This window comes from Malaclemys terrapin, chromosome 4 (genome assembly GCF_027887155.1).
Source record: "Malaclemys terrapin pileata isolate rMalTer1 chromosome 4, rMalTer1.hap1, whole genome shotgun sequence".
Classification (NCBI taxonomy): Eukaryota; Metazoa; Chordata; order Testudines; family Emydidae; genus Malaclemys; species Malaclemys terrapin.
In genome coordinates, this window is record NC_071508.1 from 63,719,040 (window position 1) to 63,742,589 (window position 23,550).

At 42.0% G+C, this 23,550-nt stretch overlaps 1 protein-coding gene across 1 annotated transcript in view; it reads left to right on the forward strand.

Annotated features, from left to right (window-relative positions):
- The window catches only part of MPPED2 (metallophosphoesterase domain containing 2), a 135,718-nt gene extending 113,097 nt beyond the window's left edge, over positions 1-22,621 (forward strand). The window contains exons 5-7 of the mRNA XM_054028236.1: positions 11,989-12,104; positions 16,345-16,458; positions 21,269-22,621. Coding sequence (XP_053884211.1) covers positions 11,989-12,104; positions 16,345-16,458; positions 21,269-21,387 — 349 coding nt within the window. The 3' untranslated portion in view covers positions 21,388-22,621. The remainder of the gene's footprint in view (positions 1-11,988; positions 12,105-16,344; positions 16,459-21,268) is intronic.
- The last annotated feature ends 929 nt before the right edge of the window (positions 22,622-23,550 follow it).

The following is a 23,550-nucleotide window of genomic DNA, read 5'->3' on the forward strand; positions in this document are numbered from 1 at the left end:
AATCAGATTTATGTCTACCTTTGTAGAGTTGACTGTGCTCAGGGATGTGTGTGTGTGCGCGCGCACATGTGTGAGAGAAAGCACTGTATTATCTTTTGCATCTGCAGAGATATTGCTGACATTGCAGTCACTTATCGGAAAAAGAATTTGAGAATATTGGCCCTAGACAGCTCTGCAACAGAGTTGGGCATGCCTCAAAAAGTTGAGAGAGAGGTGACAAATCCAGAAATCCTGTTTGGTGCACAGTGCCCCTCAACTTCTGTTACAAAACACCTCTGATTGTCAGGGCTCTGATGCTGATCTGATTGATGACCTCTGTTCATTCCATCTCATAATACAGAAACATTCAATGAACCCAAAAGGTGGCAGATTCAAAATAGATGAAAGGAACACTGTTTCTAGCCTGTGGAACTCATTGCCACAAGATGTGATTAAAGTCAAGAGCATAGAAGGATTCACAGAAAGACTGGATGTATATATGATAAGAGTATTCAGAGTTGTTGTAATACATATTAAAACATGAACAAGAGCTTTGGATGCATGCTTCAGGGCATAAACCTCCAGCTTTTGGAAACTTCACCTACCTCAGGCAGAGTTTCTTGTATCTTCCTTTGAGGCAGCTGCTACCACCCACTATCAGAGACAGGATACTGGACTACATGGACCGTTGAGTATACCATTTTCTAATTCTTATGAACTATCAGAGCTATTGAGGCTCCCTCCATAGTCTTTCCATATCTTCAGTATGCCCCCAATTCCCTCTCTCCATTGCCTTTAGTCCATCAATAGTCCCATTTCTTCACCATGAACATCTTATAATTTTTTTTTTTAAGTATTTGCATGTAAGGCACAATGACCAATTTATCTAGGCACCATTACATATAATAAAAGGAACATCAGTGATCCTCAGAGTGAAGAAACCGGCGTACCTCCCTAATATCCTCCCAGTTGTCATCTCCTTTCTCACACAATTATGCAGTGCCTCCAGGGCCCCCCTCTTCCTTCCAATGTCTAGTCTTCCAGTGGGCCACATCAATGGGTGAAATTCATCCCTATGCACAGGAGTGAATTTCACTCAAAGAGTAAATAAGGTCTGGCTGGATCATGAAAGCCTGCCCTCATTCAGCATTACATTAAAGTCAGCTGGTGTTACATGTATGGCGGGGCTGAGGGATCAGGCCCTAAATTACTCCTTTGGGAAAATGTTAATCCATCACATTGATGTATTAAATTACATAGGTTAATAGGAATGTGTGTGCATATGTGTATAGTTATGTGTGAAGGAACTGGAGCAGTATATAAAAAATATGCACCTGGCATTCATCTTGTTTGTGACCTTCAGCATTTAATATTGAATAAACAATCCCATTGTTTTCTGGCCAGTTCAGGCTCTCAATAATGCAGGGATAGTAGACACTCAGCGTTGCTAAAGAAACGTTTTAAGCAGCATTGAAAAACACACGTTTCTAGAGACTGCTCCTTGGAAACACTAGTTCAGATTCACTACTGGTGCAAACAGGCACAACTCCTTTACTTTCAGTGGCGTTGTATGTTACACCAGTTCAGATTTTGGCCAAATTTGTTTTGTAACAAATTGAAATAAAGTTAAAAGGTTAGCTGCCTTTTAAATGTATTTTATAAACATTATTGTTTTCTGTTTGTACTATGCTCTTAGAAACTATTAGATATATCTTCTTGCAGATTTTGACCTTTTCATATGTCAAAGATTGATTCTTCTCTTTACCCACCCCTTTTCCTAGAGTCTTTCTATCTACATAATGAGCTCTATCTTAATTTACTCTACATTTTTATACTGCACTTCTCACGATGTTATCCGTGCAAACCATTGTATTTTCAGCGGCGCCAAAACAAACATGAAGTTTTTTGTTTACTTCAGTGATGTTATTACAGAGCTAGGAAAAGGTTACAGAGGTGAAACTACTGCTTCAGATCCAGCTGGGGGAGCTCAGACACTTTTTATGAGTCACACACAAAAATGTTTGGTCTTCCATGGATGCTAGAAGGTATGTAGCAACATGCAAAGATCATTCTTGTGCAGTCATGTGTTTGGGCAGGTGTGTCTTCCCAACATGGATGTTCATTTTATTTTGCATTCAACCTCTGGGGTAGGGTCCCAGCCCCAATCTTTTAGAAATGGCCACACAAAAAAATCTGTATTTAAAATGGTAACACTTAGGCCCTCAAATATTGTAGCACTGCTGAACATTGCAATTGTATGCAACAGAAAATGTAGAGCTGTAAATTCCAAATGTGGACGTTCTTACTCTTACTAAGGCTACAGTCTTTTTTAAAGTAGAGTAAAATTAGCCCTAAAGTCAAATTTGAAATTATGTTCATAATTTTGGGATATTAAAATACTTCCCAGAGCTCATTATCTAAAGCCCTAAATAAAATTGCAATATAATTAGAGTTTAGGAAACCTCAAAAGGTTTAAAGAGTGTTTTCTTTTCAGATGAGCAATGAAGTGTGCAGATGCTTATTAAAGCTACTCCTCTCTCCTCTCCCATCTCCTTCTCAGTGGTGCCTCCTTATATCCCCATCTCGTTCAGTATTCCCCTCCTACACAATTCCTGTTCTCGACAGGCCATATGTTCTTTACTTCCCTCTTTACATTTTTCTTTCCCTCCTGTAATCCCCCAGGATATTGTTGGCATCTTGGTCTCCTGCCTTTCTGGCCCTGTTCCTCAAAGTCTCCCTAATGCAGATACTGCACTATATGTTCCTCCACACAACCTCCTTCCGTTCTCTTCTTGCACACTTTTATTCCATAGCACTGAAGACCAGTTGTGGTGTCTAGATGCTTGTCTGCTGGCTTCTGGCACCAATAATGTGAAAAAACTGCAAGTTCTGTTACACTGTGGTGGTTCTCCAGTGAGATGCATACCATATATAGTATAGCAGGACAAAGAATTGTAGAGCAAATGCCAGTAGTTTGGGGCCCCATCGCAGAGGAAGCATAGCCCTGAAACAGAGTTTCAGAAGTGGAAGCAAATGCTCTTTGAAGCATGTTAGTGAAATATGGGACTCCAAGAAGGGAGCAAGTCAGAAGTCTGTTGGGAGATATCAGGGAAGGAGAAGGATCCTGTTTGAGGATGTGTGAGAAGTTCCCCATGAAATAAACCTTTTGCCTTTCATACAAAGGACTGAAAGGTGTATCCATTTCTATGTCTATCCTTAAATACGAGCTCTGTCTCCATAGACAGTCTAGGCCAGATGCTCAGCTGCTGTAAATCGGCAAATGGCTTCAGTGGAACTATGCCAATTTACAGCAGACGAGAATCTGGCCCTCTCTTTTTCAACTGTGGGGCTGCAAATTCAAGTATAGAGCTCCACCTGAAATCATCCTAACCTGAAACACCCATCTAATAATTCATACTGTTCTGAGGATGGAAGCAAAAACAATTTGAAGCAAGAAGCATATTTCATACTTGGATTAATGGTGGCAAATATAATTGTGTAGTGCACTCATTTGCTAGCTTTTTTTTTTTTAAACGCAAGCTCCTCTGTAAGAGAAAGATGCAATCAGTGAGTGACTGTGGTGTTTGAGAGGAAAATGGCCCACAACAGCATCTCTAAGGACTCCACTGACCATACATAGTCTGAGAACCATTGATGTGTAGCAAATCGCTCCATTGGGGGGTCATCTAACACATTGTGATTCCACATGTAAATACACACAAATTATGTACATCCAGTTTTGAAAAATGGGGCACAAAGCAAAGTGTAAAATACTGATGTCAGGTATTGCAGAAAATAGCTACCACATGTACACTGTATGCTTTCAAAATTTAAATAAGCCATGTCTTGTTACGGCAATCTAAAAATTGAAAAACTGTGAAAAGCCACTGCCAAACCGTGGCCCATTAAGTTGGCCATGTCTGCCTCTGGCAGTGTAAAGCAGAGTTAGCTGGTTTAGTTGGCCAGCTGAGGATATCCCTGTCATAAGGGAATCCACGGGTGGCATTGGGCCAGTATAGTGACTCCTACACAAATCTCCTCCTCTCCTTGTCCCCGATGAAGGGGCCTGGCTCGAAATAGGCTGCACTATCTGTCTCCAGGACCTAGGACCAGTGCCTGGCTGCCACAGGATCAGGAACTGCAAAGGTGACTTACTGACATCTTTGCTTCCCACCCCTGGTCTAGAATTGCACAGCTCAGCTGGGCCAGAGGATGTGGGCCAAAGCTTTTCTGGAGTTATCAGCATCTCTTCAGAAAAAGATGGTCGACCCCCATCCCCAATTCACCTTGTCCCCCACAAAAACAAAACTAACGTAACTCAGCTGAACTGCTTTCTGATATTACTTCAATAAGAACAGTTCAACTGGAGGCTGATAGCTTGTGTAGATCCCAGGGCATTTTCACTCTGCCCCATAGGGTGAGAGAGCCAGAGAAGAGAGAATTTGGTCGAATTGATTGAAAGACAGTATAACACTGGCTGAAGAGGACTGCATGCCAAAGTACCTCTGTATTTTACATACCACCATTCTTTGCCTTAGACTGTGCGGAGATATAGGAAGAAGGAGACACACATCAGGGCCCAAATGAGGCTCTGGGTAATCACTACTTCCCACCACCCAACACAGATGTAATGAGGTTAAGTGGTTTCCGTATAAAGAAATGAAAACTACTGATTATTCCTCAAGAAACTCTTTTAATGACTTACGGCTATAAATGCAATACAGAAGACAAGCACAAGTACAAGTAAATTTTTACGACTATTTTTAATACTGCAGCATTAATATAATCTGAGATCAAATTATTCCAACACTATTATTTTTTAATACTATAGTGTTAGTACAACTTGAAATCAAAACAGCTCAAGCAACCCAGACTTCTTTATTCTGTTACCTTATTTTGCATGCAACCAGACTGTTTTACTTTCAAACATTACCCTGCCGAGAATACGATACTCTTTAGTCAACCGCTCTTTGCATTGGCCAGGTGCAGATAGTCGGTGCAGTTCAGGTTTCCTCGATTCAGGGGATGCAGGTCAGACTGATCAAAGAGAATAACTTCTTAGACCAAGACACACACACACCTGAGGTCCTACACATTTAATCTCATCTGCCCGCCGTGTTTTGAAGCAGGTCAACCAATCAGATTAGGCCAAATTTAGTGTTGTCACTTTGGCTGTATAATTCATGCTTACTTATTTTCTTGTAGCCAATTGTTGTTTTAATTTTATAAGTTATGCTCAAGGAGATAGCTTATTTCTATATAGCCCACTGTCTCGACTGTGGTTTCCCTTAGTTTTCTAGGTAACTTACCTCTAAATGGGCTATTGGCTTGATTGTGGGTAAGGTTATCTTGATGACCTAAAGGCCTAGGTCATCAAACCCACATAGGAATCAGTTTTTTGGCTGCAGCGTCTCTTAACCACAAGTTCCAAAGGTGGTTTCAATAAGCCATACCCGGGGGCATGACCTATTATACCATATAAGAGTCAGCATAAAATGTTGTTGGGTTGTAGGTGTCTTTTGACCACAAGTTGTAGCTTCATTTTGCAAAGCTTGCTTTTTAAAGATAATTTTGCTAAGTTCATTCTATAAAGCTTCTGGAAGTTTTAGGCCTAACACTGGCAATACTGGTGTTCATCTTAAGCTTGACAACACTCTTGCTCAAATTAATCACAGACTGCATGAGAGATTCTGGGTTATATGTATCTACTCATTCTAGAGGTCTACAAAAGCAACATGACTAAAATAATCATAATATTGTGCATCAGCATAGTGATGTCCACATGAAGTACTCAAAGTGCTTTACAAAGAATATTGCAGTCCTAAAGAATTAAACCTCACAATCTTTGTTGAGTTTGACAGTATTAGCCTCATTGTAGAAACATGAGGCACTGAGAGGTTAAGTGACTCTCCAGGATCACACAGGAAGTCTGTAGCAGAGCTGGGACTAGAACAAGTCACCTGACTCTCAGACTTGTGCTTATGTCACAAGACTATCCTTATGACAAAAGAGCTGCGAGAAATACACTGTATTTATTCTTTAAGATTTTCACGCTGTGACCCTTATTTATTGCCTGCTTCAGTATCTATTATGAAATAATATCCTGATGTTTGCTATTAGAAAGGGCTTAATCAAAATTAGGTTCCATGGAGCTTAGTTCCAGGGTTAAAAGTCTTTAAATTATAGCAGTTCTTATCTTGTAATTCATAGATGGCTTTTAAAAATGCACTTACTTAATCCATTTCACACTATTTTTTTCCACTTATTTTGTTTTTACTTAAACTACATACACACCGCTCCCCCCTCTACAACAATTTTCTGTCTTCCCACGAAGCGCACTCTGTTGTTTCATTAAATGGAGAAAGTCGCATGTGCTTTTCCTCCTTAGCAAACATTTATGAGCTGTATGTTTTTTATTGAAAGGCCCTTCTTTATTGTGCATAAAGGTCAAATCTTCCCTTTACAGTTTGTTCAGTTCAGGACAACTCTCCGCTATTAAGTCCTAAATGTAAAACTGAAATAGGTACTTTCAGGATGTGTTTATAGGGCAGTTCTGTAATTGAACAATTCTGGGAATGCCTATTTGGTGCTCTGTTCTGTCATTTTTGTTCTACAAATGGAACTACTATCTTCTTCCCTAGCAATCTCACAAGTTTGTGCGTTTGCTCTAAGTGCTGACCAAAATAAAGAGCCCATCATCATCATTATTACTTGTGTGTAACTGTTTCCTTTGGAGATGGATTTTAGGCATTTCCCCCACTATTGGCCTGTGGAAAGAAAACAGACATAGGCTTGGCCTACACTACAGTTAGGTCGATGTAAGGCCGCTTACATCAACCTGATTATGTCAGTGTACATACTACAGCCTTGCTTCCGCCAGTGTAGGTGCCCTACTGACATAATAACTCCACCACCACGAGAGGGCTTACGGCAGTGTAGTCAGGGTGATGCAGTGTCTACACATTGGCTGTTGGCTCTCATGGAGCCGTGAAATTGACAAGAAAGCTAGGGTAGGTAGGGGGCTCCAGCAACAGCCCAGCTGCCACCTGGGCTCCCTGCCCAGCCACAGCCCGGCTGTCCCCTGAATTCCCTCTCACCTGTTGCCTGGAGGCTCCCTCCAGGGAGTGCTGGTACTGCCCAGAGGCTCCCAGCTTCCTGCCCCATAGCCCCCAGGTGGAATCATTTTGGGGAAAGGAAATCTGGTGAGAAACAAATCCTGTGCTGCTTTTCGGCAGCAGAAGGGATTGTTTTCCTTGTTAGGCAGATTTCACATACACCTGTAAGTCTCATCATGAAGCTTAAAATTCCCCTCCCTCTTGTGTTTATGTCAAGTTACGTGCACGTCTCTTGCAGTAAAAGGTGTGAAGAGGTTCTGTGGCCTAGTGCAAAGCATCTTTTTAATTGCAGAAAAAGTAGCTTCCAAATTGCCAAGTGGAGAGAAATCTGTGGGGAGAGTGCTGGCCTTCTGCATAGAAGTCAAGCGCTGAGGAGAGAAAAATTGGCCAGGTGTCTGCCTTTCATCTGGATATTCAATGTGACACATCTGGTGCCAGTATAACTGCTATTTCTAAATGATAAGGAAGTTTTGCAGTCATGGGAGGGTTGAGCTGTCAGGTGAGCCAGAGATCAAGAATTATCATGACAGTTTCATGGCATATGAAAGATGCTGTGAAGTGCAGTATGATTCTAGCCAGCGGTGGTTAAATTAGGTTCTCTTGGACTTAGTCTGATGTGCAGGATAAGAGGGACCAATATCATTCCATGCATTGTGTAGGAGGAAGTTAGGGTTTGTTTGGGCCCACCAAACGCAGAGACAAAATCACTTGTAATGTCCGATTACCAATCCTGTGTTTTACTCTGGCTCTGGGCTTCAGGGATGGTACTACTCAGCAGTCTAATTACTTTCTTTTCTTGAAAATGTCGTAAAAATCAAGTATACCAGTAATATTTCCAGGAGCCAACTAGTCACTTTCATTTGGTTCCCAATCTTGCAAATTTGTCAAGAGTCTAATCATGTGTACTACTGCCTAAGCAACCTTGAGGATCAACTTTGCCCCCTGCTTCAGCATACCAAAGGCTTGTGTAAGGAAAACTGATTGAAATCTCTAAAAAACAAAAGCAGTATCTTCCACCCCCAGCTAAGGAAGTTTCTTTTAACAAGTAATCAGCCCAGGAAACTTGTGCGGCATATTGGTAACTGCAAGTACAAGTTAATTTTCTTCTTTGTGAAATAATTTAAAAGTATAACAGTTATGACTAGATCTTGCTGTTTAGGCATGCAAAAAATATAATGCAATTGAAATAAATTGTAACTATTTGCAGTAGGGAATCTAATAGAGGCACTTAATGTTACATTACCCCTAGTCCAGTCTCTCTCTCTCTTACTCACTATACATGTTTCAGGTTTGTTGGGGGTAAACAGCTATTCATTGGTCCGCTCAAGGGATTCACAGTACATCAACTTCATTTTGGCTGCACCACAACACAGCATAGTACAAAAACGGGATGACCTTTCTTGTGATCTCATCTAAACCTGAATCTGTGTCGGAAACCCATTTTTTATTGACATTGTTCTGAACAAGTTCTCCTGTGTACGCTTCTAACAAGCTTTGTTCTCTCTAGAAACTTGAGGCGGCATAAAGGGCAAGTGAACAACTCTGCTGAGTGAGGGCACAATATTCTCATTGAATATGCACAAGCGTTAGTAAACTCAAGCTGAAATAGCTCCACCAGGAATTGCAGTTTAAATCTCTGTCATCCCAGGGGTTCTTTCTGTCACCCCCATATACAATATTTATTAATTGCTTATGAAAATGTTTAGTGTGTTAAAGAGAATGTTTTACACTTTATACTATGCACACATGGCACTACTGGGGAGGTTTGCGAGAAGTTGTCTTACAAGTTAGTTCCCATGTGGTGTCTGTTAGTCACAGCTAATTATTAAGTCTTTGGTGAATGCAGACTACACTGGAACTCTGATTCCCTTTCTCCTCTCCCCCCACTGCTAACGAACAAAAATTACTGCACATAATCTAGGTTTATTGCATGTATAATTCTCCAAAGAGCTCCAGTAAGATAACAGCTATGGTTTCACATTTCAGGTTTAACTGTAGTATTATTACAGTACTCTTTCCATGGGAAACGGGTAAAGAATCATTAATTGATAGTGACAAATTTTCAACCCCCCCATTGTGTGTGTGTTTTGTCATAGTAGAGTTTGACTATGGTTTGTTATATAGTTGAAAAATTAGCCAAATTATTTTTTAATTTTCAAATGGAACTCTGAAAAATTTAATCATCTGCCTATGGCTAGAAACTAGAGTATTACAATAAAGGAAAGATTGTTAGCTAATTTAGCTGTTTGTTTCAGACACCTATGAGTAAGAAACTGAACTTAATTGCAGTGGAAAAGAATAGCAAAAGCAAAGTTCTGACACGGCAGAGTTTAGGGACACAAACTCCAGTCCAAATTCAGCCTTCACCTACTGAAAGCAATGGGAGTTTTGTCATTGACCTCAGCGGGTGCAGGATTAAGTCCTAAATGGAACTAGAAGTTTTCTTTCCATACGTAAACTCACAGGCTGCAATCTTGCAAACTTTTACTCAAGCCAGTAATCCTGACGTACATGCATTATTATGTATGGGACTACTTATATGATGGATGGTCTGTCTATTGTACACTTTAAATGGTTCCTTTCAATGAATCTGGTATCTGCAAAGGTTCCCATAACTCTTATACCGGAGTCATCTTTATAGGACAAAAGACCCTTCCATTTCACACACACAGTAGATTGAACAGGTGTTCAGAATATCAATCCCTGGCTAAATACTGATCTTCCTCAGATCAACTTCTGATAAAAACAAAACATTTGAATTATGAAAACAAAAAGTACATTTATAATCTCAAAGGGAAATTGTTAATTTAATGTAAATCCCAAATATAGTTATTGTATAATATGAAATGCCGAGGGGGATGGGTGAGGATGCAATTTTCACAGTGGAGATACGTAACTCTTGCTGACTTCACTGTAAACTGAAAATTTAAATAAATATTTCCTTGAGGGTGTTTTACATTTTTAATGAAAACAGATTTTATCTATTTAAATGTTCCTTTCCAGAGTAGTGATTCAGTGTTGGCATAACTCTTCTCCCATTGAAATCCATGGGAATTTTGCCCTTCAGTGCGATCAGAGTTAGGCCCAAACTGAGTACTGTAGAAAATCCCACCCTCTATTCAACACCTCTGTGGTAGTACATCACTTGAGAGAGAAGGAGCTAAAAATCTAGAGATGGCCCATTGTCTAGACTGCTTTGCTTGCTGCTTGGATCCCAGATTTTAGCCCAAGAGCATCTCTAATAGTATGTAAAACTGACTAGCTTAAGTGCCCAAGCCACATGAAATGCAAAACTGCACAAATGGTGAAAAGCAAGTGAGGATTTTGAAATTCCTTTGCTTGTAATAACCTAAAATGTTGTTAGTAATAGAGGTAAGGATATAATTTTTATCTTGATGGTATGCATTTCACATCTGATAACAGCTTTTATATTTCTACATCAGAACTACTCAATTTTGCTTTCACATTTTATAGCAAAACTTATCAAATATTAAACTTCAAATATTATAGTTCCTTTCATCCCCATAAAGAGCGTGTGTCTCAATCAGATGGTTTCTATAACAGACTCTCCTAACTGCTATGATGGAGAAAACTGAAGGGCCCCATTTCCCCCCAGAATTAAATATGTATTAAGGTATTTTAAAGAGTGTAGTATCTTTTTAAGGTTACCACGTATAGTTATGTCGTATCATTTCACTGTGCTCTAATGTTAGAGATAACAAATATGACGAGTAACAACGGTGTTAAGGTGTGATTAGTCTATGAGAAATTTACCATGGTACAGCTATGGTATACTATACAGGGCCTGTGACCATTGACACAAAAAAGGTACAACTGTTCTGTGTTCCCATCTTCCATTAGGGCACCCTGCACTGCAGGTGGTTCTCTTTTCCCTGCTCCCAAACCATGTTTTGGGGTTTGATTTTTTTTTGGTCTAAGTCAGGGGTGGGCAAACTTTTGGCCCAAGGGCCACATCTGGGTATGGAAATTGTATGGCAGGCCATGAATGCTCACAACATTGGGAGTTGGGGTGAGGGAGGGGGTGAGAGCTCCGGCTGGGGATGTGGGCTCTGGGGAGGGCCAGAAATGAGGAGCTCAGGGTGCTCTGGGCTGGGACCGAGGGTTCGGAGGGCAGGAGGGGGATCAGGGTGTGGGAGGGTGTCAGGGTTGCAGGCTCCAGGTGGCACTTACCTCAAGCAGCGGAGGCGCTGCCCTGTCCACAGGTGTCGCCCCTGCAACTCCCATTGGCCGCGGTTCCCAGCCAATGGGAGCTACGGGGGCAGTGCTTGGGGCAGGGGCAGCGTGTGGAGCCCCCTGGCTGCCATTACACGTTGGAGCCGGAGTGGGGACATGCTGCTGCTTCTAGGAGCCACGCAGACCAGAACAAGCCACGGACCCCGCTCCCTGGCTGTAGCTCAAGGGCCAGATTAAAACATCTGGAGGGCTGGATGCAGCCCCCGAGCTGTAGTTTGCCCATCCCTGGTCTAGGTGCTTACCTTAAAGTAAGGGAAGAGCCCAAGCCCAAATCCTGGAACTGACATCCCCCAAAGATCTAGGTCCGAACACACTGACTGTCTCCTTTCTTTATGATGGGTAAACCCAAGCCCCGGAGCTGAATACCCTTGAAACTATAGGAAAGATGGGCTCCTGATCTGGATCCAAATTTACAGCTAGGACACTTTAAAGTTTTTGTTGTTGTTGTTGTTGTTTATTAAAGCCCTTTGTTTTGGGAACAGTCCCTTCCAAAGACGAATACTCTTTGGTCAGTGAGTGATCTTAAAAAGACAGGAGAGATGGCCCAAAACAGTACAGAAAAATTTACAATTTAGAAATTCCAAAGAGAGAAAAGATTGCTGTATCAGACTGAGACAGTTTGTCTTATTTTTCCCCAAAGGACACCATGGTTTAATGGATGGGGCTTTAACCTACCCAGAGGTCAGTCTTTGCTGGACAAGTGGAACCTTATCCCTGAGGGCATTGATATACTAATGACACATGGACCTCCTCTTGGTAAGTGAATGAAAAGCTGTGTGTGGTTTTGTATGTAGAAGCCTTATGGCTAGAAGAGGTGACAACATTGCACTTTTAGTGCAAGCAAAACTATTAATACCTTAAGTGACACAATTTTACCCTAACACAAAACTATGAATTAAAAAAAAAAATCAATAAAGAAACCTAGTACGATAATTAAACTTAGCAATTATGTTGGGCTCCTAGGTATTTTTTTAATTAATTTTTTTGATTTAGTGAAGCCAAGGAAAATCGAAGGTGTATCTAGCTGCACAGCCATTTGAGTTAGATCCTTTATTTTAAGAAGAGTATTCTATTTGTCTGACAAAGCTTCCAATCACATGGGCCTAGGATTCTCCGGGACTGACTAAAAACGTTTTGAAAGATTGGTCCTCCCTCACAACCACCACCAGCATTAGAACATAATGTTTATTTAAGCTTTTTATTGGGTCAAGATTATATAGTGTTATCTAATTACTCTTCTAATTTACCCTTAAAAAGTATTTGCTTTGTGTAGCTGTGCCTTCTCGCGGCCCCACCACAAACTCAGTCGGAAACCGCTCCAAAGTACCTGCACCAGTGCTCTTTTACTGTCCATGCCTATCCCCACCACCTACCATTTACATATCTGACAGACCACACCCTGGGAGACCGCTAGCTTCTCCTGCCAGCAGGGATCTAGAGCTCCTTGCTCCTCCCTTTCCTGACTCCTCCCTCTGCTTCCACCCAGCCAGCTTTATATAGCAGGCTGGCCACTCAGGCCCGCAGGCGCATCCCCTCAGGTGATTACAGCGTGGCCTCCCCAGCCAGTCCTAACTAATCCCCCTTTTAAGCGGAGCTGGGCTAACGGGGTCCTGGCTTGGATCTCCTAGCCAGCACCCTGTTACACTTCGTTAAACGGATTTACCAAAAGTTCACACTTACGCTTAAATATTAAAAATTGGATTACATTAATGAAGGACCAAAATTCTGTCGCCACCTATTCATTCAAACTACACCCATTTATTTCAATGAGAGATGAGTACAGGTATCTGAGTGCAGAATCTGAGTTTTCATGAATGGCGCCTTGAGCCAAATCCCGCTTCCCATACTCACATGAGTACCCCTGTTGATCCACAGAGTTATGCTATGATAAGAGGCATCTATAGGGTTGTCCCCTGATTGCCTCAGAAAGCAGGTAAAAAGAGTATTCAGCACACGTGATTTTAAATAGAGGGTAGGATTTTCTACAGTACTCAGTTTGGGCCTAACTGATCTCATTGAAGGGCAAAATTCCCATTGATTTCAATGGGAGAAGAGTTATGCCAACACTGAGCCTTTCGGAAAATGCTACCATAACACTTCTTCATGCCGTGTTCCACCAAGTCACACATGTCTGGTTCCTGCTCTGTAAGACAGATACAAATCTAGGGTCACATCCTCAGCTAATGTCAATTGTCATAGCTCCATTTAAGTCAGTAGAGCTATGATAACTTACACCAGCTGAGGATCTACCTGTATAAAAATGTTCTGTCAGGGTGAGGAAGATCAGGTGCAAGGACGCATTAAGTAGTAGATAGTGTGGTTTTGCCAAGCTTTTAGCCAGATCCTCAGCTTATGTAAATTAGAGAATTTCCACTGACTTCATTCTGACAGAGCCATACGAGCTATACGAGTTTGCACCAACTCAGCATCTGAGCCAATCGTTACAAAATACTATTTTAAACTGTGTATGATATGCTGTGAAAATGGCATTTAAATGCCAGAGGCCAGCTGAATGGTCCAGCAGGTTTCTTGGTGGATGGAGTGTGAGGAATTTAATGCTTGGTAGGGCATCACAGCTAAGGGCTTGGCTACACTATAGCAGCACAGCTATAGCAGTTGCTTGTAACCCCCTGCTTGCCACAGTGACGTAAGGGGCTTTTCCAACACTGAGTTAATCCAAGTCCCTCTCCCCCCCAAGAATTCTTCCATCTAGAGTGGGACTTTAGGTTGTCTTAACTACATCTCTCAGAGGATGAATATTTTACACCCGTGAATGACACAGCTAGGCTGACCTACATTTTAGATGTAGACCAAGCCTGAGTTAGGAGTCAGCAATCCTAGCAGAGCTGAACGTTGTGGGACTTAAGAAGAACAGAAGAAAATTTTACACTAATAATATACTCCAGGGATCGGCAAACCTTTGGCCCGCGGCCCGCCAGGGTAAGCACCCTGGCGGGCCGGGCCAGTTTGTTTACCTGCTGCGTCTGCAGGGTCGGCCGATCGCGGCTCCCACTGGCCGCGGTTCGCCGCTGAAGTGGAGGCCAGCACATCCCTCAGCCCGCGCCGCTTCCCGCAGCCCCCGTTGGCCTGGAGCAACAAACCGCGGCCAGTGGGAGCCGCGCGCAATCAGCCGAACCTGCGGATGCAGCAGGTAAACAGCCCGGCCCGGCCCACCAAGGGCTTTCCCTGGCAGGCCGCGTGCCAATCTCTGTTATACTCAGTGCTTATCTTTAGCCTGGTTATTAGGGGCATTCAGTATATAATGCTACCAAGGGAATATTGTAAAAATGTGCAGGTCACCTTTAAATCCTCCAGAGCCAATGTGTGTCTTCAACAGAGCTGTGATCTAGCACTCCTTCTCAGTGGAATGCCCTGTACTTTGAAAGCCACCCTTCTGATTGTAGTGATTCATTTATTTACATTTTATCTATTTACTTCTTCCCAAGAAACAAACAAAAAAAAAAAGCCCCAAGCACCTTAATAACATTTGCTGGTTGCTAGATTTCAATGGGGGCCAACCCACATATTGTAAATTGGTTTCCCATAGTGTACTTTAGTCTCAGCAGCATCATAGTATTTCTTAGTTGGATTTTTTGTAACATCCCTTCTGAAATTGTACTCCAGTCCTTCTTTGAACAAAGCAGAAGTATAGCCTCCATTTTGTGGATATAGTTAACATCAATTTTAATTGTGGGCACAGATCAGGGCATTAGAGATGCAAACAGAGATTCTGGGCCTCAACATGCCTTTTAAAGTGGCTACATATTAATTTAGGTAGAATTATGTCATTACCTACCTTGGCTGTTCGACTAGTTTTGAAGAGGACATATAGTCCAGTTTATGTCCCACCACTTTTAATCAGCTTGGGCCAAATTTATCCCTTGTATAACTACTTTGAAGTCAACAGAGTAACATCAAGGGTAGGTCTATACTTACCTCCGGGTCCGGCGGTAAGCAATCGATCTTCTGGGATCAATCCCGGAAGTGCTCGCCGTCGACCCCGGTACTCCTGCTCCGCGAGAGGAGTACGCGGAGTCGACGGGGAAGCCTGCCTGCCGCGTCTGGACCCGCGGTAAGTTCGAACTAAGGTACTTCGACTTCAGCTACATTATTCACGTAGCTGAAGTTGCGTATCTTAGTTCGAAGTGGGGGGTTAGTGTGGACTAGGCCCAAGAGTGAGTTTGCTCCTTCCTTCAGCTAGGATTTATCTTTTGCCTCTCACAATCCTTCACACCCTTTTGAATGTTAGTCTAGGCTGTAATAGTCCAGACAACCCACATTTATACTAATTGATGTCAAATTTTATGGATTTTCCGTATTAACTATAGAACTAAGTGGTTTTTACTTTAAAAGTAGTCAATTAGCACTAGGTTGCTTGTAGCTGTTTCCCTGTCGCTCTGTGCTGCCTATTTTCAGTGATCCGGGCTCCACAGTAACCTAACACTCACAGACCCTGGGCCTCTGGAAGTTGTTGAAGATGATATATTTTAAATTTCTGGGGTGGCAGTGGTGCCAGGTGTGAGAACAGAAGATCCTTCCATTGGCCTGTCTCTGGAATAACTGTGACCAGCACTTTTTACCCGACTAGCTTGGGAAGTAGACTGCTACAACAGCAGACAGGAGCAGAAGGGAGGAAATAAGACAGGGGGTGGGGGTGGGGGAATCAAGAAGGGGAAAAAATTGCAGCACTGCCAGGAATAAGAGTCACAAAGCTTCCACTCATGAAGAAGAGTCTAAAACTCTAGTTTAATAAATCAAATCACATACAGAAAATGTTAATTAGGCAGGAGTGGGGGGGCAGGAAAAAGGAAAAAACCTTAGGAACCTAAGGAAGACAGAGTGAGAAGTTTCTTAAAAGCCCTTGTATGCTTTAATGGAGAGGTTAGGATTACAGATAATGTAATAAACCTTTAGTGAATTATGGCTTCCTGAAAGTCTAAATGAAACCTTACCTGAATAGAGAAAATTAAGAGTATTGATTGCATTTTGCCCTCAGGTTTTCGAGACTGGGTTCCAAAGGAGCTGCAAAGAGTTGGCTGTGTGGAATTGTTGAATACTGTGCAAAGGCGAGTGAGGCCCAAACTCCATGTCTTTGGTGGAATTCATGAAGGTAAGAAATAGTAGGGCTCCCTAGGTCTGTATGAGAATCCTCATGGGGGAAACAAGTAGATCTCTGAGGTACTTTATACCAGATGTGGGCTTTCCATTTATTATGACTAAGGGCTTGTATACACTACCCGCCAGATCGGCGGGCAATGATCGATCCAGCGGGGGTTGACTTATTGTGTCTAGCTGAGCGCTCTCCCATCGACTCCGGTACTCCACCAGTACGAGACACGCAAGTGGAGTCGACAGGAGAGCGTCAGCTGTCAACTTACTGCAGTGAAGACACTTAGACACAAGTAGATCTGAGTACGTCAACTTCATCTACGCTATTCACATAGCTGAAGTTGCGTATCTTAGATCGACCCCGCGCAGTAGTGTAAACAAGCCCATAGTCAGAAAACAGTCAGATCTGCTGGGTGCTCAGCACTTTGGAAACTCACTTCTTAGTGTCCAAACAAAGACTTAGTAATCCACCTTGAGGAACTCATATTTTAAAATATTGACCACATACAGGATATCCACACCTGCAACTTGCAATAATTGTGCTGTGCCACTTTATTTGCTTTCAAAGCTTCTGTGGGGGGAGTTCCCTCATATGTAGAGGAATAAAAGCAAATTGAAATTTGTCTTACCAAACCACCAGAAAGTCCAGTTACTCCAAGTACAGGAGCCAGCAAAGGAGATAGAAGAGACAGGGTGGTATTCGGAGAAAGCTTGCTCCATCTGTCACCTCAGTCAGTATATGGGGGAGAGTACAGTAGAATGGAGGGCAGCTTGTGCCATAAGTCAGGAGGGAAGAGAGGATAAGCACCACCGTTCCTTTGACATCCACTTGTGAAGTCATTCTGCAATACATTTCATGAGGTGTAATCTTTCAAGGTCTGTGAACCTCAGAAAAGCTTTTTCAGAAGATATATTTCCCTATTTTTAATCTCACACCTGGCAGGCGGAGTGTGAAACTTCAGAACAATAAGCTCATTTTGTGGGGATGGGAGGGAATGAGAGATTAAATAAATACATTTGGAGGTTTTTAAATATTTAATACACTTTGTGGCTTTCATGTTCCAATGAGACAAATACTAGGAGTCCAGCCTGGGAGAGATAGTGAGACTTTGTGACCCTAGGACTAAAAATTACACACTAAGTGCTTTATATTTCCCCCCCTGGAGATTTCACCATTGACTCTAATTAAGCTCTCCATAGGCTCACAGAGTTGGAGAACTTTATAAAAGAACAGACAGCTTACTCGCCTGCTGTTGTTGATTTTCCGAAGCTCTTATGACTTTACACAGTGAATTTTTATGTGCGGGTTATAAAGTCCTGTAAATAAGGAGTTTATAACAGAAACATTGACATGACCTTAACTATAGTGGCATGAATAGCAGTACTCTAATGCAAACCAGGAACGATTGGACGTTTTCTATAAATATTAATGCTCAGATATTAATGATAAGTGAATACAAGAAGGATTCCAACTAGAACATGCAAATTGCCTATAGCCTTTTGTAGGTGCATGGTAAACTGAAAGTAATCAAACTTCCTGCAGTAATCATGTTAAGCTGAGGGAAAGCAAAGGCTTCTTAGTACGTAAGATCATTATGAAAAAACACTGTGGAGTCATGTGCACCTTACTTTTAAACCTTGTAAGTAAGATGGCAACACACACTACAAGCATGAAAGGAGTCTGATTTGAGCATTCAAGGGCACTAAAAGATCCAGATCCTGCTCAGTTGACTAATGCTGAAGGCAAAGGAACTGCCTACTCACTTTACTGTAGTAAGATTTGGCCTGAATTTTTTCTGAGAGTTTAAGTTAAGGCACAATTAATTCAGGACCAAATTCTGCTCTCAGACCACATGAACCCATTTTTCATTGAAGGCCGTAGGAGTTGCACACAAGTATTTGGGGCAGAATTTTGCAGAGTCTCAATTTATTTTTTTAAACCAGTATTTTTCCACTGCAAAGTGACCTAACTCAAAATTGCCAACTTAAACAAACAGGCAGACCACACAGCAATTGTGAAATGATTAGTCTCTGATGGACATTTTGGTAGCACAAACTTTGTGTTAACTTTCATTCAGCAGTGATCTGTACTATATCGCATTGCAAAAGGAAAAATATTTTCCCTGAGGTTTGGCCTGCTAATACTAACAGTGGGAAGTTCCTCTCCTTTGAAAGACCAGTCACGAGCAAGACATTTGGTGCCAAGCCCTTCCTACTCTGTCTAGTCTCCTGTCTCTTTTCCTGCCTCTCCATGAGCAAAGCAGCAAGTGTCATTCTGGGGCACCATCTTTCAGTGCCATCTGTCTGTCCCATCCAGTCCTTCAACGGGCCAGTGTGCCTGAAAAGTCAGCTGCCTCCTAATCCTACCAGTGGGAGTTAGATCTGAACAGGTATCCCAGGAGAACAGAGAGGAAGAGGTAAAGCAAAGGAGTCCCTTCAGACTCCCCCCACTTCCAAAACACTTTTTTTTGGGGGGGGGGGAGGGAGGAGGGAGAGAAGCAAAGACTCTTTTGGGGGCCAACATCTGTTTCAACAGAACTTATCATGCCTCTCTGCTCTCCCCAAAAAAAGCTCCCTGAGCAGGTTGTTCCTCGCAGGTTCTCCTGTCTCCTGCTCTGCCCTCAGTAATCTCCGGGGACTGTTACTAGTTTTCATTCCCCCTCCCCATCACCCTATAAACACTTTTGAGAGAGAAGGAGGAATGTGACTCAGATCCTGAAGGCCGCGGGCAGATAATGGGCCCCAAGGGTTTATTCTGCCTGCCCACCATTACAGGAGTGCATTACAGGCATGTACTTGGCACGGTTTACCCCTATCCCAGACACCTGCCCCTTTTGCGGCATGAGGGAGACCCTGGCGCACGTTTACCTGGAGTGTGCCAGGCTGCAGCCCCTATTCCGGCTCCTCATGGATATTTTGTTAAGCTTTTAGTTGCACTTTTCTCCTCACCTTTTTATTTATGCACTCCCTATCCGTCGCCCCACAAAGTCACGGGACCTCCTGGTCAACCTCCTCCTGGCCCTAGCAAAACTGGCCATCTATAAAACCAGAGTGAGGAGGTTGGCCGATGGAGTCTCCTGTGACTGTGGGGCCTATTTCAGGTCCTCCGATCATTCACGTATCCAGGCAGAGTTCCTCTGGGTAGCGTCCGCTGGCTCCCTTGACGCCTTCGAGGAGCAGTGGGTGCTGTCCGAGGTTCTCTGCTCGGTGTCCCCGTCTGGTTCGCTTCGTTTGACCCTTTGACCTCACTCCTGTCCCTGTTCTTTTATTATTGTCCCCCGTAATTTTTTGGTCTCCAGGTCTTGTGGACCCTCCCCCTTAGGCTGGAGCCCGCCCACTTCCTGGATCCCAATAGGATTACAGGAGTGCAAGGCACTCTAGCCATTTCTCCTCATGCCCCTACAGGGGAGCCAGGAACAAGTAGCTTAGAGCTGGCTACATAGGCTTTACCTCACCTCCTGTGCAAGGAGAACCCCAAGCCAGCTGTCGAGTTCTTTGTATGGAGTTGAGGATGGAGCAAGGCCGAGAATCTAGCCTTACATTCCTAAAGGCAGTGTCCATTAAAGAAGTAAGGTAGAAGTCTGTGGTCACTCCTGGACCAGGTTGAGAGAGCTTGTGGTCTCCAGGCCAGGTGATCATCCCTTTCATTAAGACAACAGCATGCTTCACATTTGTTCCAAATCCCTTATCAGTCTCCTTTCTTCACCTTTTTATCCCACTTCTGCCTTAACCTTAAGGATGGTGGGGAATCCTGTGAGCTTTCCTTGGACATCCATAAGCCTCTGATGTCTTATTGGTTCTATATGTAGCAGATCAGAAAGCCCCTTTCCCTCTTCATTGAGGATCCCCTGCAAGGAGCTCCTCCATCGGGTTCACTTATACCTCAGTGAGCCTCCCCTGCTTGGCCAGCTTAAAGCCCATTCTTTCATTACGATAGGCCTCTCTTGGGTCAAGAGAGGGAAGAGGCCAGCCTCTGTGGAGGAGCTCTACATAGCAGCCACTAGAGCTGCACCCACACTTACACTTCGTACTATCATTCAGTCTCTCTATCAGCGTTTGTGATGTTCAGACAGTAGAATTCTCCAAACAATTGTTCATCCACAGCCTTAAGGTTTGTGGGAGCTAGTATCCCACTCTTCCCCTCCCTCTTTGCCCAGTCCTCAAGCCACTTCAGCTCATCTAGCTGGCCTTTCATTTTCTGTGCCCTGGGCTGGAATTGCTGGTCAGATCCATTGCCCATGCTGGGAAGCCAAGCTACAGAAAATGCCTATTCTTTCCTGCTAATTGATTTCTGAGGGTTAGCAAACCAGTGTGAACACCCACCCCCACAGCCCTTGAGCTGACAAACTATACAATATGGCAAATGCAGGATAGGCCAGCCAAGTTTGTTTGAACTCATTGAGAGGATGTCTGCAGACCAAGTGCCTAAAAAGAGAGGGGTTTTCAGCTCCTGCTCGGTCCTTCACAACCTGACACTAGGAGCATACCAAACCATAGGAAACCAATTAGCTCAAAGAAAACAAGGGTTTTTTTACCTTGTTCAGTTGCAGTACAGTAAAAGGCCTTTCTGGTCAGAAAACTGCACTTTTAAAACACCCCGTTTTTATTCCAGATACAATGCATTGCATTTTTTTTTATTTGTAACTTTGTGGTAGCTTTCAAAAGCTTATAACATTTTGACAGGATTCATTGAATTTTATTCCAAAGCCCTGCTTTCATAACAGGTTTTTGTGTACCTGCCTATAGGCATTGCATAAGGTCAGCATCGTTTGTTTATTTATATTATAGTGTGTGTGACATTCTCCCTACAGGTTATGGCATTATGACAGACGGTTACACAACGTACATCAACGCCTCAACATGTACAGTCAGCTTTCAACCAACCAATCCTCCAATTATATTTGACCTTCCAACCCCTCAAGGATCATGAAGCACTACTGCACAGTTAAGTGGGGAAGGTCTATAAACTGCCATTTTCTAATTATAAAACTTACATTCTCTTACATGTTTATTTCCAAAATTATGTGGGGTTTTTTGTAAATTGCTGGTACAAAAAAAAAAGAAAAAGAAAAAGAAAAAGAGGTTGTGCTTTTTGGAAATGCAGCATCCATTTTAAATTGATACAGCCATTGTGAATTTGTAAAATGAACTTTTTTTGTTTTCTCAAACTTGCCATTGTAAAATTGTTATAGTATTCTCAAAAGGACAGCCAAGCTTTCTTTTAACAAGTGAGAGACCTTATTTTAATATTATATTATAAGCTAAAAAGGCAGCATTTAAAAAACACCAAATTTGCACAACTGTTATTGTTTGAAAGTTTTTAAATGTAATTTTTTCCTAGTTAAGATGTCACCTTCCCCTATCTCCCCCTGCAGTTATATTAAACTTTTTTTTAGTAATGTAAACATGATTTAGGAGTCTGTTTGCCCCTTGATGAGTGTGCATGTACTGCACACTCCTATTACCAGTAATGTGCAGCAAGGGGAGAACAGACTTCACAGTTGTTTGTCTCTGCCTACTTTAAATATAGAGAGCTGCATCCTTTATGTGATTTTCTACCTTTTTATTATTTGGGTGGGGTTTTTTTAAATTATTTTAGCTTTAAAAATATGGGGATGAAAGCTGCAAAGAGCAGGTGTTTCATGCAGTAAAAACATGTAAATGCGGACTCCTTTTAAATATGAATTTATATATATATGTATTTTTTGTGCATTATAACTAGGAATTTAATATTGCAAGTATAGCATCTGAAAAATTATGCTGTACAGCACATCTAAATTATGTAGGATGTGACATTTTCCAAGTGCTCAAGGCCTTCAAGAGCTTGAGTTAAATCTTTGTGCAGTTTCAGGCATGTATAGAGTCAAATGGATACAATCAAGCCTAACTAAAATAAGGCTTAGTTGTCCTTTATATTTAAATATTCTTGAATTGTCTTTTTATTTCCTTTTTTCCTTATTTTGCACTGTGTGTAAATGCAATCTTGCTAGCACAAAATATTGTTGCAGATAGTTATTTCTGTTCTACCACTGTAAATGCTATTGAGCTTTGTTCTGTTTTATGTTACCTTGTTAATGGAATTTAGAAAAGCAGTTGTTTCTTTAAATTTATTGTGATATTATATATCTAGCGGCCTTTATATGCAAATAAAATTGCAAGATTTTTAAATACTTGGTGTTAAAGAGTCTTTGAATTAATCCCATAGGCCTTGATTAGAATAAGTAAAAAATTCTCATTTTCCATAAATTTTTATTGCTCACCATTCATAGGATGGCAGTTGGGTCGATAAAGCACTCAGTGGACTTTTCCTTCCGTTCCTCTGCCATCCATCTTTCCACAGCTTTTACATGGAGATTTTGTATTCAGGTGTAATTCAGTGTGAACTGAGTTTATGTGCAGTTTAAGGCTCATAGGACAGTATTTCAGACAGTGTATGGAAAAATTGATTATGTAATAACCTTTGTACCTCCTCAGTTATTCATAAGTACTTTAACTGCTCTGGGTGTTTTATGTTGTTCATCGCTCATAGGTTAAAAAATTAATAGTCCTAGATGAAATATAGTGCATATTTATTTTGTTTTGACCTATTCTGCAACTCTAGGTCACAGAATTTGCAGCAGAACCCACCCCTTGCAGGAGAATTGTGCAAGAGCATGAGCGCCTTAAGGCAGTGACTGTAATTTACTGTATGTTTGTACAAGGCATAGCACCATGGGGCCCAACCTTGCTTGGTCTCTAGAGCTACCGCAATATAAATGTAAAACAAAAGTATTTTGTAAATTACTTTTAGGTCTTATGAAGATAAATGTCCAACTGGCAATGGATATAGAGCTGTCTTCGTGAACATGCTACAACCTAAAACAATAGCTCAAGAGAGCCATGAACTGCACCCAGTCACCTCAGCAGATTAACCTTTAAACCTACCGATGATTTTGGAAACATAATCATCAGCTATTTCACTACTGAGCATTTTTAGTAGAAACATGTAGATAACTGGTGCCAAAGTGCTTTCGTTCCTTTTTAAAATCTTCCAAGTCCCATTGATTTTCAGTATGCTTACTCATGTCTCAAACAGTACCACAGAACTTCCCTG